Here is a 16,006-nt window from a genome sequence, read left to right as displayed (position 1 = left end):
GATGTTAAGTAAAATCACACAATTACTTATTTTGGAATTCCATTTGTTTTATCTGATACTACTCTTGACTATTTCTTTGTCAAAAAATGCAGTAGTTACTCTAACTTGTTTGTGTAGATACATGTATGTGATATATACCTTACCAAGTCCACTGCTATTAACATTTTATTCATTTGAGTGAAGAATAGAAAAAAATACCTTCCTTTAAATCTCTACCATTCTTTTTTTTTTTTTTTTTTTTTTTTTTTTTTTAAGATTTATTTATTATGTATAGTGTTCTGCCTGCATGTGTCCCTGAAGGCCAGAAGAGGGCACCAGATCTCAACGTTTGTGAGCCACCATGTGGGTGCTGGGAATTGAACTCAGGTCCTCTGGAAGAGCAGTCAGTGTTCTTAACCTCTGAGCCATCTCTCCAGCCCTACCATTCTTTTTTATTAAATATTAATAAGTACAAATATTTAAATTTCTTCTCTGTGGAGAGCTACATTATAAAATGTTTTCCTTCATTGCTAAGCATAATCTAGGTATTCAAGTGAAGAAGAAAACTCTGTTGACTCAAAGGTTTTCATGTCTCTTTCCTTTCTAAGATTCCTTTTCTGTTTTAGGAACTTCCTTTAACCATACTTCAGATGTAGGTCTGTTGATGACAAGGTTATTATTATTATTATTATTATTATTATTATTATTATTATTATTATTTTGTCTGTCAGACCCTTTACTTCTCCATCATTTCTGCATCATAATTTTGCCAGATATAGAGTAGGAGGCAGATAATTCTCTTTGGGCCCTTGCATCATGGCTCCCTCGAGAGATGAGTAGAATCTACAGCCACCAGATTTGCCTGTACATGTCTCTCTTGTCTTCAAGGATTTTCCTTTGTCTTTATAGAGGTTTCACCCTATGTCTTAGCATCGATTTCCTTGGCTTTATTCATCTCGGAGTTTGCTCAGATTCTTCTGAATCCATAGGTTTATGTCCTTTGCTAGCCTGAGCTAATTTTCAGCTGTGATTTCTCTGAATTCCTTTTTGAGTTCCACTTTTTCACTCTCCTTCTTCTGGGACTTTAATGTGACATTTCTGGTTGTAGTCCCAGAGTTCCATGAGTTGTTGTTCATTTGTTTCTACTTGACTTGTTGCTTCCACTGCTCTGTTACTTGCTTGGGTGAGTTTTTTGATTCCGATTCAAGTCACTACCCTTTCTCTGCCCTTCTTACACAAAGCTCATCCGCTGAATGGTGTTTTCAGTTTTGGTTATTGGATTACTAAATTCTAGGGTTTTCATTTTATTCTCATTTGCATCTGGATATTCTTTGTTGAGATTTCCTTTATCTATCTATCTATCTATCTATCTATCTATCTATCTATCTATCTATCTATTTTAGTTTTCATTCATCTCATACGCTGAGATATTGTGACTTTGAAAAAGGGCTGCTCATCCATCACCTCAGAGCTGGTGTTTGCAAATTGCTTTTTCTGTCCAAGGGGAGAATTTCCTGGTTCACCACAGAATGAGTCACTTTCAAGTGGATTCTAAATACTTGACTTCATAAAACTGCTGTTAAATTTTCAGTCTTAGTAGCTTCTGCTGAGGCCGCACTGGCAGGAGAGGGGCAGTGTGGGCATTGCCTTGTTCCCACTCAAGGAGAGTGCTCCGTTGTGTCTGCTTTTAAATGGAATTTCAGCATCCCTGTGAAACCTTCCCTGCAATCACTTTTTCTGGAACACCTTGTTACCATGCCCTTATAGCCACTGCTGATACCACAGTGGTTTTATTCGACCTTGACAATGATGAAAACTAACAACTACTCAGTTTTGTGTTCTCTGATGTCATCATGGTGGGAGGAGACTCATGACACATTATCTCCTGCTTGTAGACTGTGCTCCCCCATAATGACCATAGAGGTTTTGGGTGAGGTCTTTGCTGTCCCTTAGTAGGGAAGAAAGTCTCAGTATCACTTAGCCTGCATTAACACCAGTGTATAAAGGAACGGGCCTGTTTGTACAGACTGACAAGTCCTAGAATCTACGTCTTAGGGTTTCTATTGCTGCTATGAAACACCGTGACCAAAAGCAAGTTGGGAAGAAATGGTTTATTTGGCTTGCACTTTCTTATAACTGTTTATTGTTGAAGGACATAAGGACAGTAACCCAAACAGGGCAGCAACCTGGAGGTAGGAGCTGTTGCAGAGGCCAGGGAGAGGTACTGCTTACTGGCTTGCTCTTTATGGTTTGCTCAGCCTGCTTTGTTATAGTACCCAGGACTACCTGCTCAGGGATCACACCACCCATAATGGGCTGGGTCCTCCCCCATCAATCATTAACTACGAAAATGCCCTACAGGTCTCCCTACAACCTGGTCTATGGGGGCATTTTCTAAATTGAGGTTCCCTTCCCTCAGATGACTTTCGTGTATATAAGTTGACATAAAACTACCCAGCAAGTCTACTTATTTGATTTTAACTGATTGCCTAGTATTCCCATCTTCCCCATCTACCCCGCTTCTCACTCTTTTACTGGAGAGGTTTTGAGTTGATTTAAATTAATTTATTTTATGTGTGTGAGTATTTTGCCTACATTTATGTACACTACATGTGTGATGGTGCTTATGGGGGTCAGAAAAGGTTTTGGATCTTGGAACTGGAGGTATGAATGGCTGTGAACAAGCATTTAGGTGCTGGGATCCATATCCAGGTCCTCTATGAGAATAAGTGCTAAACCATCTCTCAGCCTGGAAAAAATTTTTTTTCTTGAGACCTTTAAAATTAATTTTTTTAATTGCACCTCTTCACAGGTTGACAACTTGGTGACTTTTTCAGCTTCAAATAACCAGACCATAAAAAGCAATTTTCTGCTGTACTACTCCCCAAGTCTGAAGTTACTAAGTCCACTTGCTTTCTTCACCTTACATTTCAGAATATTTTTATATTTGTTTCATTTCTAGAACCCACGATTGATTCTTAGCTTTAACCAAATGTAGCCCCAGGAAATGGGATAACTCAATGCCATCCGAGGTTGAATTACAGACATCTTTGAGTTTTGATCCCAGTATAAACCATCTAGTGTTGCCAATTCAGTGTCTTGGTCAGTATGAAAATTCATCTTTTTATAAGATGCACAAATGGTTTCTTTAAAAACACCACTGACAAAATATTGGAGTGGGCTAAATGCTTCATTGGGTATGTCCTTCCTACAATTTTTACTTTGTAATTTTAGAAGACTAAGTTTAACACAGTTTTTAAATTCCATATTCTTTGAAAGTTCATTTTGTTCTCTGGGTTTCAACTAGAGCTATACAAAGACATGCATTTTTTCAAGATCTTACTTTACACATTTTCATATTTTTTTCTCATGATTTCATGGGAACACCGCCAGTTTCCACCTCCATCACCCCTCCCCGCCCCCTTTTGACCACCAATGGAACCAGACAGACCTTTCCTGCCTTATTCTTGGATCAATCATTTTAGCCATGTTCAGTTTGCATAATTGAGCTATCTCATATAGCTGGCCTTTCTGCATGCCTGAGGCTAAAGCTCAAGATTAGACTCATTTCATTGTGTTTAATTTTCTCTTCTCTAATCTTTGTAGCTTTGGGGATAACAGAAGAAACAAACAACAGTTATTTTATAAATAAATGTCCTAAGGTGAAATCATATATTGAAAGAGTTATTTGAAAGTACATTTGCTAATTCCATATTTTCAACTATTCTGATTCACTAAGATATTTTAGCTTGAATTCAATACTCAGGGCACTTTTATTATGATCATTGAGAAACATGAACAGAGCAGGAAGATGCTTGAGTGCCAATTGTGCACACTTCAATCTGAGATAGAATTGTGTCTCCATTTTCTCCACCTGTATGGCTCTGTATAGCCTTAATATCACAAAAACCATTAATAATCTAAAACAACACTGTTAACCGGGTCTGGTCTTTCTCATCTCAGTGTTATTTGGCAAATTTCTCTTTTCTAAAACATGATCTTTCTTCAGATTCCACGATCCTAATTCATGAAACTGATTTCTGCCTCCCCTTCCATCTACTCAGATTTTGTTCCATCCCCTAGTTATCTTTCTTACCAGCAGTCTCTATACCCAAGAATTCAAGATTCAGATCTCATATGAAATTTTCTGTTTTGTCTCTATACCCATTCAAAGAAGCCACCTTAAAGTATTTAACTGCAATTGCTTCCCCAAATGACTTCCCCAAAGCTGTATCTTCCAAATTAAACTCTTGTTCAAATTTAATCCCAAATTTCCAAACACTTCAAAGCCATTTTTATTCACATGTTTTAGGCTATTAGTGTGAGATGAAAATTTAATTGCATTCTCAAACTCAGTAGAACTGTGAAATGTTTAAAACTACTACTACTACTACTACTACTTATTATTATTATTATTATTATTATTATTTTAAACACTTATTTTTATTATTTTTTATTATGTGTATATGTGTATCTGTATGTGCAGGTGAGTGCAACTGTCTGTGGAGGCTACAAGTGGTGGATCTCCCTGGAGCTGGAGTTATGGCTATTTGTGAGCATGTGTTGTGAATACTAGAAACTAAACTTGAGTTCTCTGAAGAGCAATATATACTTTTTGTAGATGAGCCGTTTATCTAGCCTCAGATTTTCAAAGCTCATATCTGTGTGGCTTATCAGTAATAGACTATTTACCACTTACTGGTGAGTTAGGTCATAGTAATAAGGTGGTGACCTGATGAAGGAGTGATCTGGTCAGATGCACCAGCTAAGTCCACAGTACCATTTGCTCTTCAGCTAAATGAACTTTCTGTCTGTGTCCTGAAACACGAGGCCAAAACAACTCCCCTGGCAGCAGAATGCCTTTCTGTGGGTAGCTGCACTGCTCTGTATTTCAACATCCTGAAGTGCAGTTGGTTTTTATTTTTAATTTTTGGGGGCCCACCACCCAGCTCCCAAATAAATACACAAAGACTTATTTTTACTTATGAATACCTGGCCTTAGCTTGGCTTGTTTCTAGCCAGGTTTTCTAACTTAAATTATCCCATTTTTCACTATGTTTTGCTTCTGGACTTTTTATCTTTCTTTATTCTATATATCTTTCTTTCCTTCTTGCTCTGTGGCTGACTGTGTGGTTGGGTGGCTGGCCCCTGGCATCCTCTGCTCCTCCTTTTCTCACTCCTCTTTTCCTTCTTCTAGATTTCTCCTCCTACTTATTCTTTCTGCCTGGCAGCCCCACTTATCCCTCTCCTGCCTAGATATTGGCCGTTTATCTCTTTATTAGACCAATCAGATGTTTTAGGCAGGCAAAGTAACACAGCTTTACAAAATTAAACAAATGCAACATAAAAGAATGCAGCACATCTTTGCATCATTAAACAAATATTCCACAGCATAAATAAACATAACACATCTTAAACTAATATTCCACAACACTGAAGACTTGAAAATCACCACGTTTGTTATAGTTTATCTTGGGTAAGTAACAAATTCTGCCTTTGTGAGGTAAATTATAACTAAATAATCTCTCCATTTTTCCTTAGGGTGACTCTGGAGGACCACTGGTTGCTCCAGATGTTAGAGATATCTGGTACCTTGCTGGAATAGTGAGCTGGGGAGATGAATGTGCCCAACCAAATAAGCCTGGTGTTTATACCAGAGTGACTGCCTTTCGGGACTGGATTACATCAAACACTGGTCTCTAAAGCAGAAGGACCCAGTGGGGTGAAATGGATGTTTTAGTCCGTAGGCTGTTCTTAGAGACACACAGCTGCAAAGGAATCTTTATAAATCAGGAGGACCTGAACCACCACACTGAACAATCCGAAGTGTACATTTCCTTCCTAGCTTAGTTCTTTACACGAGCATCTTGCTTCTTTCAGAGGGACTCTGCCAACCTGCACTCTTTTATTTTCTACAAGTTTTTTTTGTCGCCAAAATTTTGACTTGCGGATCCAAAGTGCTCATGCACACTTACAATTTGAAGCAAGCCTTTCCTTTATCTCACCAGCTTCTCTCATATTAGTGAATTTCTACTTTTCAAGTGCAAGATGAGGAATGGCATAAAGTGGGAAATGAAAAGGAACTACATTTTTTAATGTACAGAAAAACATTAGGGATTTTTAAAAATAGAATGTGAGAAGTGATCACATTCGTTATAAAAGATCAGCAAGCATGGGCAGCCACAGACTGGTCAAAATTTCATGTTGGAGAAGAAGTTGAAGAAATGGAGAAACTAATATATAAGTAAATTTTCTTCCTACATGACTAACAAGAGCAACATGAAAATGATTGTTTCCTGTGGCTACAATAATCACACAAACTCTTTATAATGTACTTGTTATGAACAAATCAAAGAAAATAATATTTATTTGCAACTGACATGCAGAGGATGTCAACATACAATCAAGAATGAAATAAATCACTGACTTGCTTGACAGTGCAACATGAAAACTAATGAAGGAATGAAGGATGAGGAGAAGCTTACTAATAAAATTACTGGCAATTCTCTTAAGGTTTGAAGGTAGATTAAAAGTTTATTTCCAAATAGTCAGCATACTTTATGTGGTAAAATAATTGTATAGTTGAATGGAATTCAAAAGACTCAGTCTAACCTAACGACTGTGGTGGGATAATCCCTAACCCTTTCCCAACAGCAGATCTTGACTGGAATAAGGTTCAGATATTGGTGTGAGATAATAGTGATGTGGCTGCAGCTGGGACTTGGTCTTCTGGTTTGAGATGATGGCAGATATGCTCTCTCTGATGTCAGTTTCAGCCTGTGTGTGAAAAGTGGGCTTGTGACATCTGTCTACGCTGAGATGTCACTCAGCTGGGATGAGACTGCAGGGAAGACCTCCTGTAAGCTGCATCTACATTGTGCTGCATTAGTACCCACTTCAACACCAGACTGAAGAGAAGAAGCCAGATACTGGCCGCTTTTGTGATTTCAGTTTGATAAATTATTACTGAGACATTAGATACCCTAGATCTAAAGGATCCAGACCATAATGAAATTAGGACAGATGACATGGTCTATGACATGTTTATGGTAAGATTTTACCAAGGTATTCAGCAACCATCTTCTCATTGTATACAGACTATAAAAGAATATATAATAGAGCACATAGGACCATAGTATAGCCATTGTGAAAACCAATGTTATCAGGAAAAATGTTGACTTATATTAAACTCAAATAATATTCACCTTATATTGATAAAAGTTAGGCACTTGTCTGAGATAAGAGATGAAAACTAACATGAATTGTCAATGTTTAATATTCTGAATTATTGCTGTTCTTTTTAAAAAGCTCTTTGGAGGAAAGTTCATAAAATGATGAACTTTAGAGATATATAAGACTATTCAAGTCACATTAGTTTCAGAGATCTGTTAAAAACTAATTAGTGTGGCTTGAGAGATGCTTGGAGGTTAAGGACTCACGCTGTTCTTACAGAGAACAGATGTTTGGTTCTTAACACTCACACTGAGTTACATTAGAAGTAACTCCAGCTCCCAGGGCATCCAACACCTCTGGCATCCATGGGCACCTTCTCACATCACCAACACAGACATGCACACATACAGAGAGTGGCAGAAATAGTCCTTAGAGAACAGAGTACCAATTGGTTATCCAATACCAAACGGTCATGCCTTAAAACATACCTGAAAGAAGCATTATACAAGCTGACCAGGTTGTACTCACGTGTGTAGAAATTATAAATCATATATATACACACACAAAACAATAATTGTTGAAAAAGAGACAATGAATTTGAAATAGAGCAAGAAAGGATAAATTGGAGGGCTTACAGGAAGGAAAGGAAAGAAATAATTTAACAATAAAATAAAATGAAAAATCTTAAAAAAAAATTCCCAAAGTATACTATTCATGACAGCCTCTAGATGGCAGCCTACAGCTGTGGGAAGTTACAGGAAAGCCTCCTGAATGTAAAGATACTTGTATTTTCATGATACAGTCAAAGCAGAAGTCAAAATTCCATAGCTTGTTCTCAAAAACCACAAAATAAAATCTAGGTTTGAAAACATTTATAGGTGAATTCATGTTAATTTAAGACATTTATTAGTATTTTGCAGATTTCTGGAGTTTGTGTTTCAAACTATAGTTAATATTGCATGATTTGAGAATCTATCTCTATAAACTAACTTTTAAGGACTTAAAGATTAATTTTAGAGGTTTAGGTTTTATGAGGGTGTTATGTTCCTTAGATAAATATATGTAGCATTTCCTTACACAAAGCATTTAAAGGGAGAGGTTTGTGTCACAACAAAAATATAATAGTTATTCAAATGTTATACGAGGCAGCACAGTACCATATTCTTAAAGCAGTGACTTCTTTAGAAAGTAATATAAAGTGGGCTTTATTGTTTTTTAGGATATCAGTGTTAACCATAATTGGAGGAGGTTAAGGAGTGGTGCTTGCAATATTTATTAATTATACAAAACAGGCATTTCTCTTCTATATCTTTTAACCCATGTCACCAACAAAGTTTACTCTATGTAATACTCTTTTAATATGTGTTATTTATTAATACATGGATCTTCTACTTATTTCATTATGCAGAAAACATAGCTTTATTGTACAGTCATGTGCCACATAATATTTTCATCAGTAACACACCATGTATAGGATGGTGCTCCCATGAGATTATAATGGTGCTAAGTTTCTCTAACCTTCTGCTGTTCTAGCCATCCTAATGCTGCAGTGCACTGCATTATAAATGTATTCATAGTTATTCTGGTGTGAACAGACCCAAAACACCGTGTCATCTGAAAGTATAATATATTAGCAATTAATAATAATGATAATAAATGACCATAACAATAGTTCATGTATTTACTATTCCGTAACTTTTGTTGTTAATTTAGGATGTACTCCTACATTAAAAAAAGTTGACTCTAAAATGTTGTGTCATGTTATACCACCACCATTACTGCCCATCTTATGTGGAGCAATTCACCTTTCTTGTTGAGTTTTGCATAAATGAAATGATGTGATGTTCATTGATGTTGATGAAACAGCCTGATGAGCCTTTTCTCAGAATGCAACCCATCAGAAAACAATGCATGATTATATTTACATGCTGATTTTTAAAACGGATCACAGAGCTTATCATAACTGTACAACTGAAGGCAGGTATTTAGATAATTTAAGCCTAAATCACTCATCTATAGGGAAAATAATATTTATTCACACAGTTTCCTTTTTTTAAACGTTTTAAATTGGTTCTTTGTGGATTTCACATCATGTATCCTGACCCCACTCTTATTGCTTTCCTCTCCCTTCCACCCTCTGCCCTTGCAACTTCCTCCCCCAACCAAACCCAAATTTACAAGTAAAACCAAAATGAGGGAAAAGAAAACAACAACAACAACAACAACAAAAATGTTGGTGTGGAAGCTGTAGTGTGGCCCAGTGGGTCACACAGCGTATATACCCTTTGGTCCATACATCTTTGCTTGTAAGTGTTCATTGCAATGAATCATTGCTCTGGTTTGAGGCCTCTGGCTTCTGCTACACTGAGCCACGTAAGGCGAAAAGCACTGGGCCATGCCTTAAGCAAACAAAGAGCTCTGACATGCGCAGTGGTATCGTGACCCAGAGGAGCCTGAAACTAGACCTCCAAGATGACAACTGCTTACCTAAGACCCAGAGCCAACAGGGAAACACCACAGTAGCTGGAAGCAGAACCCACCAAAAATTACACACGTAAGTACCTCAGTCCTTTGTTTAATAAACGAGATTGCTTACAACCTCCCAGAGCCTGTGCCGTTTGGTTCTGCATCTATTCACCCCCTGCCCCCGGAATCAGAGACCTTGGGATCCCAGCTGCAGAGCCAGCAACACTACACTACTGATATTGGGCACTCACTGGGACTCTTCTTGGATATCCTGTTGTTGCCTTGTGTCATGGAGATCCTGTGGGTTTGGATCTGCAGGTCTGGCATCTTCACATGCTTCAGCTGTTCATAGATGGTGGAACGTTGGGGTGGACTAACTCCTAGGCCTGGCTCTGGGTCTGAATGGTAGCTGGGTTGGTCAGCATGTGAGCTTTCCCTCACTGTCACCACCCAGGCAAGCTCTCCAGCACTGCCCCAGCTAGCTCACCCAATGTAGCAGACAGCAAGGCATGGAGTCAGTTCTGCTGTGATGCCCTCAGGTCTGGCTTTCCCACCCACACCCACACCCACACCACCAGGGCCAAGCGAGGTGCAAGGTCCACTTTTCCAAGTGCTTCAGTTGGTGAGTGGTAGACCAGTTCTCTCTCTCGTGAACCCAGGGCCATCTCTCCTGCCTACTGGCAAGGGGCAGGGAGAGGGGGGGCATCTTTCCCTCACCCATGCCACCATATGGTATTTGAGGGAGGGCGTGGGGACAGCTCTCCTGTTTTGATGTCTACAAGACTAGCTCACCTGCACTCTACATCCAGGGTAAGCTCTACTGTGCTGCCTGGGTGAGGTACAGGGGCTGCTCTCCTGAGTGCTGCTGCCAGAGAGGGCCAGTGCCAATTCTCCCAGTTTCATGTCCCCAGGGACGACTTTCCCATCTATCACAGGTGGTGAGGGGTGGTGTAGAGGGGAGGTCATCTCCCACTCACTCACTCCACCATATGGCAGATGAGAGGTGGGACCAGATCTCCCATGCATGTTTGTGGGGCAGGATCACCTCACCCGCCTCAATAGGGTCAGCTCTACTGTGCTGGCCAGGCAAGGTTCAGGGCCCACTCTTCTGAATGCTGCAGCTGGTGAGGTTGCAAGGTCAGCTTTCCCATTCCTGTGACCCTAGGACTAGCTTTTTTTTTTTTTTTCCACCAACCCCATATCTGACAGAGGGCTAATTTCCAAAATATATAAAGAACTCAAAAAGCTAGACTTCAAAATACGGAGCAATCCAATTTAAAAAAAAAACAAAAACAAAACAGGCTATAGAGCTAAACAGAGAATTCTCAAAGGAAGAATTTCAAGTGACTGAAAGACATTTAAGGAATTGTTCAGCATCTTTAGTCATCAGGGAGATGCAAATCAAAATGACTCTGAGATACCATCTTACATCTGACAGAATGGCTAAGATCAAAAACATTGATGACAGTTTATGTTGGAGAGGATGTGGAGCAAGCAGAAAACTCTTCCACTGTTGGTGGTAATACAAACTTGTACAGCCACTTTGGAAATCAGTGTGGTGCTTTGTCAGAAAATTGGGAATTAATCTTCCTCAAGACTCAGCTATACCACTCTTGGGCATATACACAAGGAATGCTCAATCATACCAAAGAGATACATGCTCAACTATGTTCATAGTAGCATTATTCATAATAGCCAGAACCTGGAAAAAACCTAGATGCCGTTCAACTGAAGAATGGATTAAGAAAATGTAGTACATATACACAATTGAGTACTATTCAGCAGAATAATTTTATTATTAATGAAAATAAAAAAAGAAAAACAAAATATATTAAAAAAAATTAAAAAACAATGATATCATGAAATTTGCAGGCAAATTGATGGAACTAGAAAATATCATCCTGGGTGAGGTTACCCAGACTCAGAAGGACAAACATGGTATGCACTCACTCATAAGTGGACACTAGATGTAAAGCAAAGGACAACCAGACAACAACCCACAACTCCAGAGAAGCTAGCTAACAAGGAAGACCCAAAGAGGGACACATGGATCACCCTGCGAAGGGGAAATAGATGAGATCTCCATGAGTAAACTGGGGAAGAAGGATGGAAAATGGAGGGTAGGGGATAGGGGATGAGAACATAAGGAAAAGGGATAGTTGAGCTGGAACAGGGATAGAGTGGGAAAGCAATGAAAGATATATCATCATAGAGGGGGATATCATGGGGATAGAGAGAAACCCAGTGCTAGGGAAGTTGCCAGGAATCCCCAAGGATGATCCCAGCTTGGACTACTAGAAATAGTGGAGAGGGTGCCTGAACTGAACTGGCTTACCCTAGTGATCAGACCAGTGGATACTCTGTCATCACAGAGCTTTTCTCCAAAGACTGATGGAAGCATATGCAGAGATCCATAGCCAAACACCAGGCAGAGCTCCAGGAGTCCAGTCAAAGAGAAGGAAAGGGGATTCTATGAGCAAGTGCATCAGAATCATGATGGGGAAACCTGCAGAGACGACCAAACCAAACTAGTGGGAACTCATGAAAGTTGGATCAATGGCTGTGGAGCCTTCATGGGACTGGACTAGGCCCTTTGCATATTGAAACAGTTGTGTAGCTTGACTTGCTTGGGGGCCCCCTGGCAGTAGGATCAGGATCCATTCCTAGTGCATGAGTGGGCTTTTTGGAACCCACTACCTATAATGGGACACCTCGTGCAGCCTTGAGGCAGGGGGAAGGGTTTGGTTTGGACTTAACTCTACTGCATGTGCCTCCCCATGGGAGGCCCTTGCCTTCTTGTGGAGGGGAGTGGGGGTACATTGGGAGGGGGAGGCTGGAGGGGTGGGAGGAGGGAAGAGGGGGAATCTTTGATAGGTGTGTAAAATAAATGAAAAATTTTTCTTAATGAAAATAAAAAAAGAAAAACAAAATATATTAAAAAAGCAAAAAAAAATAATTGTAGATGTAACCAACCGTCTTATTAAATAAGAAACACAGAACCAATGCAAAGAAGAAAGCCAAGAGATCAGAGCTAAGTGCTAAAACCTTACCCTTCCTCCTGCGGTGGTCCTACCTCTCCAAAAGAGAGCTACTTCCTGTGTTAAAGTCTTTATAAAGACTTTTGGTTCTGACTTCTCATTGGTTGTAAACCCAACCACATGACCGCCTCGTCACTGCCTGTCTGTACAGACCTCCAGGTCTTCTATGGTTGGTATTGAGATTAAAGGCGTGTGTCTCCAATGCTGGCTGTATCCCTGAACACACAGAGATCTACCTAGCTGTGCCTACCAAGTGCTGGGATTAAAGGCATGAGCCAACGCCGTCTGGCTTTCCTATGGCTTGCTAATAGCTCTGACCCCCAGCCAACTTTATTTATTAACATACAAATAACATTTTAGTATGAAATAAAATATCACCATATATAATAACAAGATAGAAGAAATATGTTGTTCTGTCTCAGATGCATGGAAATAAAAATGCTAAGCAAAATATTAGGACATGAAATCCTGCAACAAATAACCTGTGTAGTAAATTGCCATCAAGTTGGGGCTATTCTAGGTTATTTTCACATTTAAATGTCACTCTAATTTACATAGTAGTATTGAAACTAGATGTGAAAAAATATCAGGATTATTTCAATCAAAACAAAAAAGATCAAATGTGGATTTTTACCATAAATTTCATTTATTACAGTCATCTGATGGAAAAGAGAAAATAATTTCTTTAATTTGATAAAACATCTCAGTTTGTGAGGAACTATTAGGCACCTTTTCTTGAAATCATAGGTTTAAGAAGGACGCCATTATTGTTTGACTCAATGTGCTGGTGCTCCGGACCTGAGGTAGAAGTCATCCACCAAACAAAACAAAATGAGAAATAGAAACACATAAAAGGAGATAATAACACTGCACTTATCTGAAAATGATAATTGTTGTCAAATGTGACACTGTGTTCTAAAATCCAAAAGAATATTCAGGCAAGTGTGGTAACAGAGACCTTATATCTAACCCTAGCACTGGGGTGCCTGAGGCAGGAGGATTACAAATTCAAGGCCATCTACCTGGTGCAAAAATAATTCAGAAAGAAATCCCACACATACACATGTGTGCATGCACACACATACACACATTCATGAAGATTTAAATTTAAATTTAAATAAATTAAAATTAATGCAATGTAATAAATCAATCAAGTTATTTTACGGTTATATGGTCAACATACAAAGAGATATCATATTCCTAAATAATAATAATAAACAGCATGAGATTTAAATAATTATGCCATTTACAATAAAAAATTAAAGATATAAAACTAATTTGAGAAAACAAATGTATTACCTAAACTAAGTCATTAATGAGAAAAAAATTAATAGAGACTAGACCAAATTTATAGGTTGGATCTTCATTTTTTGAAGTCAGTTGTTCTCTAATTTATCTATAGAGTCAATTAATACAAACATAATTCTGATAATTTCCTTTTGGAATGTGATCAAGTGATAATAAACATAGTAAAAGAAATATATTTAAGTAATTTTTAAAAGTGATTGAAGATCTGAAAGTAGAATTGCAATTTTTTGTTAAAAAAGATTTTTATCAGATGTATGATCAAACAAACAAAAAAAATAGCCCAAGAAAAGGCACAAAAATCACATATAGATGCTGGGACACACACATACGCATACATAGAAAACCCACAAAAACAAAAACTGAAATCATACTATATAAGTAAAATATATGTAAGATTAAAAAAATATGTCCAGATAGAGCACTATGAGACAAAAAACTTCCAAAAGTACCATTGAGTTCATTTGTGTTGGCCATCTTCTGCTGGACCTGTCCTTAAGTGTGGTTTGGATGCCCAGTGAGACTCTAGGAGAAAACTAATTTTTCCTTTGTGGACAGTTATCAACTGAAGATAATTTCTGGGTTAGAAATGTGGATCTGTGTCCACTTCTCTCAGCATGGGGACCTCATCTGGCTTAGACTTATGCAGGCCCTGTGCATGCTGCCACAGTCTCGGTGAGTTCCTATGTGTGTTGATCTTGTTGTATCCAGAAAAAAACTTGTTTCCTTGGTGTTCTCCATCCCCTATGACTCTTATATTCTTTCTACTTCCTCTTCTGCAAGGTTACCTGAGCCCTGAGGGAAAGGACTTGATGATGAAGACATCCCATTTAAGGTTGAGCGTTTCAAGGTCCCTCGTGCTCTGCACATTTTCCAGTTGTGGGTCTTTGTATTTGTTCTCATCTGCTGCAGGAGGAAGCTTCTCTGATGATGACTGAGCAAGATACTAATCAATGACTCTACCAGAATGTTGTTAGAAGTCATTTTGTTGCCATGCTCCTTTACCAGAACAGTATTAGTTGTTTTTCCTCTAGGTCCATGGCCTATCTAGTCTTAGGTTCATGGCTACCTGGGCAGTGTCAGGCACAAGATCTCCTTCATCAAGTGGTGTTTAAATATAATCAGATAGTGGTTGGCTACTCTAGTGTATAACTTTTGTGACACTGTTTCACCACTGTATGTCATAGGCAGGTCACTGTTGTAGATCACAGGGTTTGTAGCAGGATTAGTGTTTACCAGTGTCTTCCCACAGTGTGCATAGTGTCTTCCAATACCATGAACAATAGTTGGTAGGGGTGAAGGCTCTGGGTAGGCACCAGCTCGACTTCTCCGTGTTCAGTGAGTCATGTAGATTTTGTCTTCGGCAACAGGACCTTACCACCAGTTTGTGAAGGGCAACCAATAGCCTTGGCAGTAGCCTGGGCTGTTTTGGGATTTCCATGGGGTCTCTTTGGCTAAGAAATCATTTAGTTTGGAGTATGTGCACATCTATATATGCCTGTACATATGCCTGTGGATGCATGAAAACCAAATGAGGGTATCAGACCTCTCGCTGTATCATTTTACAGCATATGTCCTTAAGATGAAATCTCCCACTGAATTTAGAGCTAGGCTGGCAGCCAGCAAGACCCAGTGATCTTCCTATCTCTATATCCCACAGTGAGGCCCATCTGATTCTTTCGACGGGTGCTGGGGATTTAAGTTCCACTGAATCATCTCCCAGTCCCAGAGAATTCTGAATCTTCTATGGCTCATTCTACAAATTACAAAGGAAACATAACCAATAATGATATTATTAAAAATTTAAAAATCAGCTGGATATGGAGGTGTACACCTGTAGTCTCAGCACTCAGGAGGCTGAGACAGGAGAATCATTCATTGGTTCCTAGCCAACTACACACTAAAATACTGTATATTTAAACACACACACACACACACACACGCACGCACGCACGCACGCACGCACGCACATACTCAGGCCCGAGCTGTGGTGAGGGTGGAGGGGATGGCATGCCTAGCTCTGTGGCTCTACTGTAGCCAGGGTC

At 39.0% G+C, this 16,006-nt stretch overlaps 1 protein-coding gene across 1 annotated transcript in view; it reads left to right on the top strand.

Moving 5' to 3' along the window:
• The window catches only part of LOC114689192 (transmembrane protease serine 11E), a 47,295-nt gene extending 38,423 nt beyond the window's left edge, over positions 1-8,872 (top strand). The window contains exon 10 of the mRNA XM_037209129.1: positions 5,521-8,872. Coding sequence (XP_037065024.1) covers positions 5,521-5,682 — 162 coding nt within the window. The 3' untranslated portion in view covers positions 5,683-8,872. The remainder of the gene's footprint in view (positions 1-5,520) is intronic.
• The last annotated feature ends 7,134 nt before the right edge of the window (positions 8,873-16,006 follow it).

The sequence above is a fragment of the Peromyscus leucopus genome, chromosome 10 (assembly GCF_004664715.2).
Source record: "Peromyscus leucopus breed LL Stock chromosome 10, UCI_PerLeu_2.1, whole genome shotgun sequence".
Taxonomy (NCBI): Eukaryota; Metazoa; Chordata; class Mammalia; order Rodentia; family Cricetidae; genus Peromyscus; species Peromyscus leucopus.
This window is presented reverse-complemented; position numbering and strand designations above follow the sequence as displayed.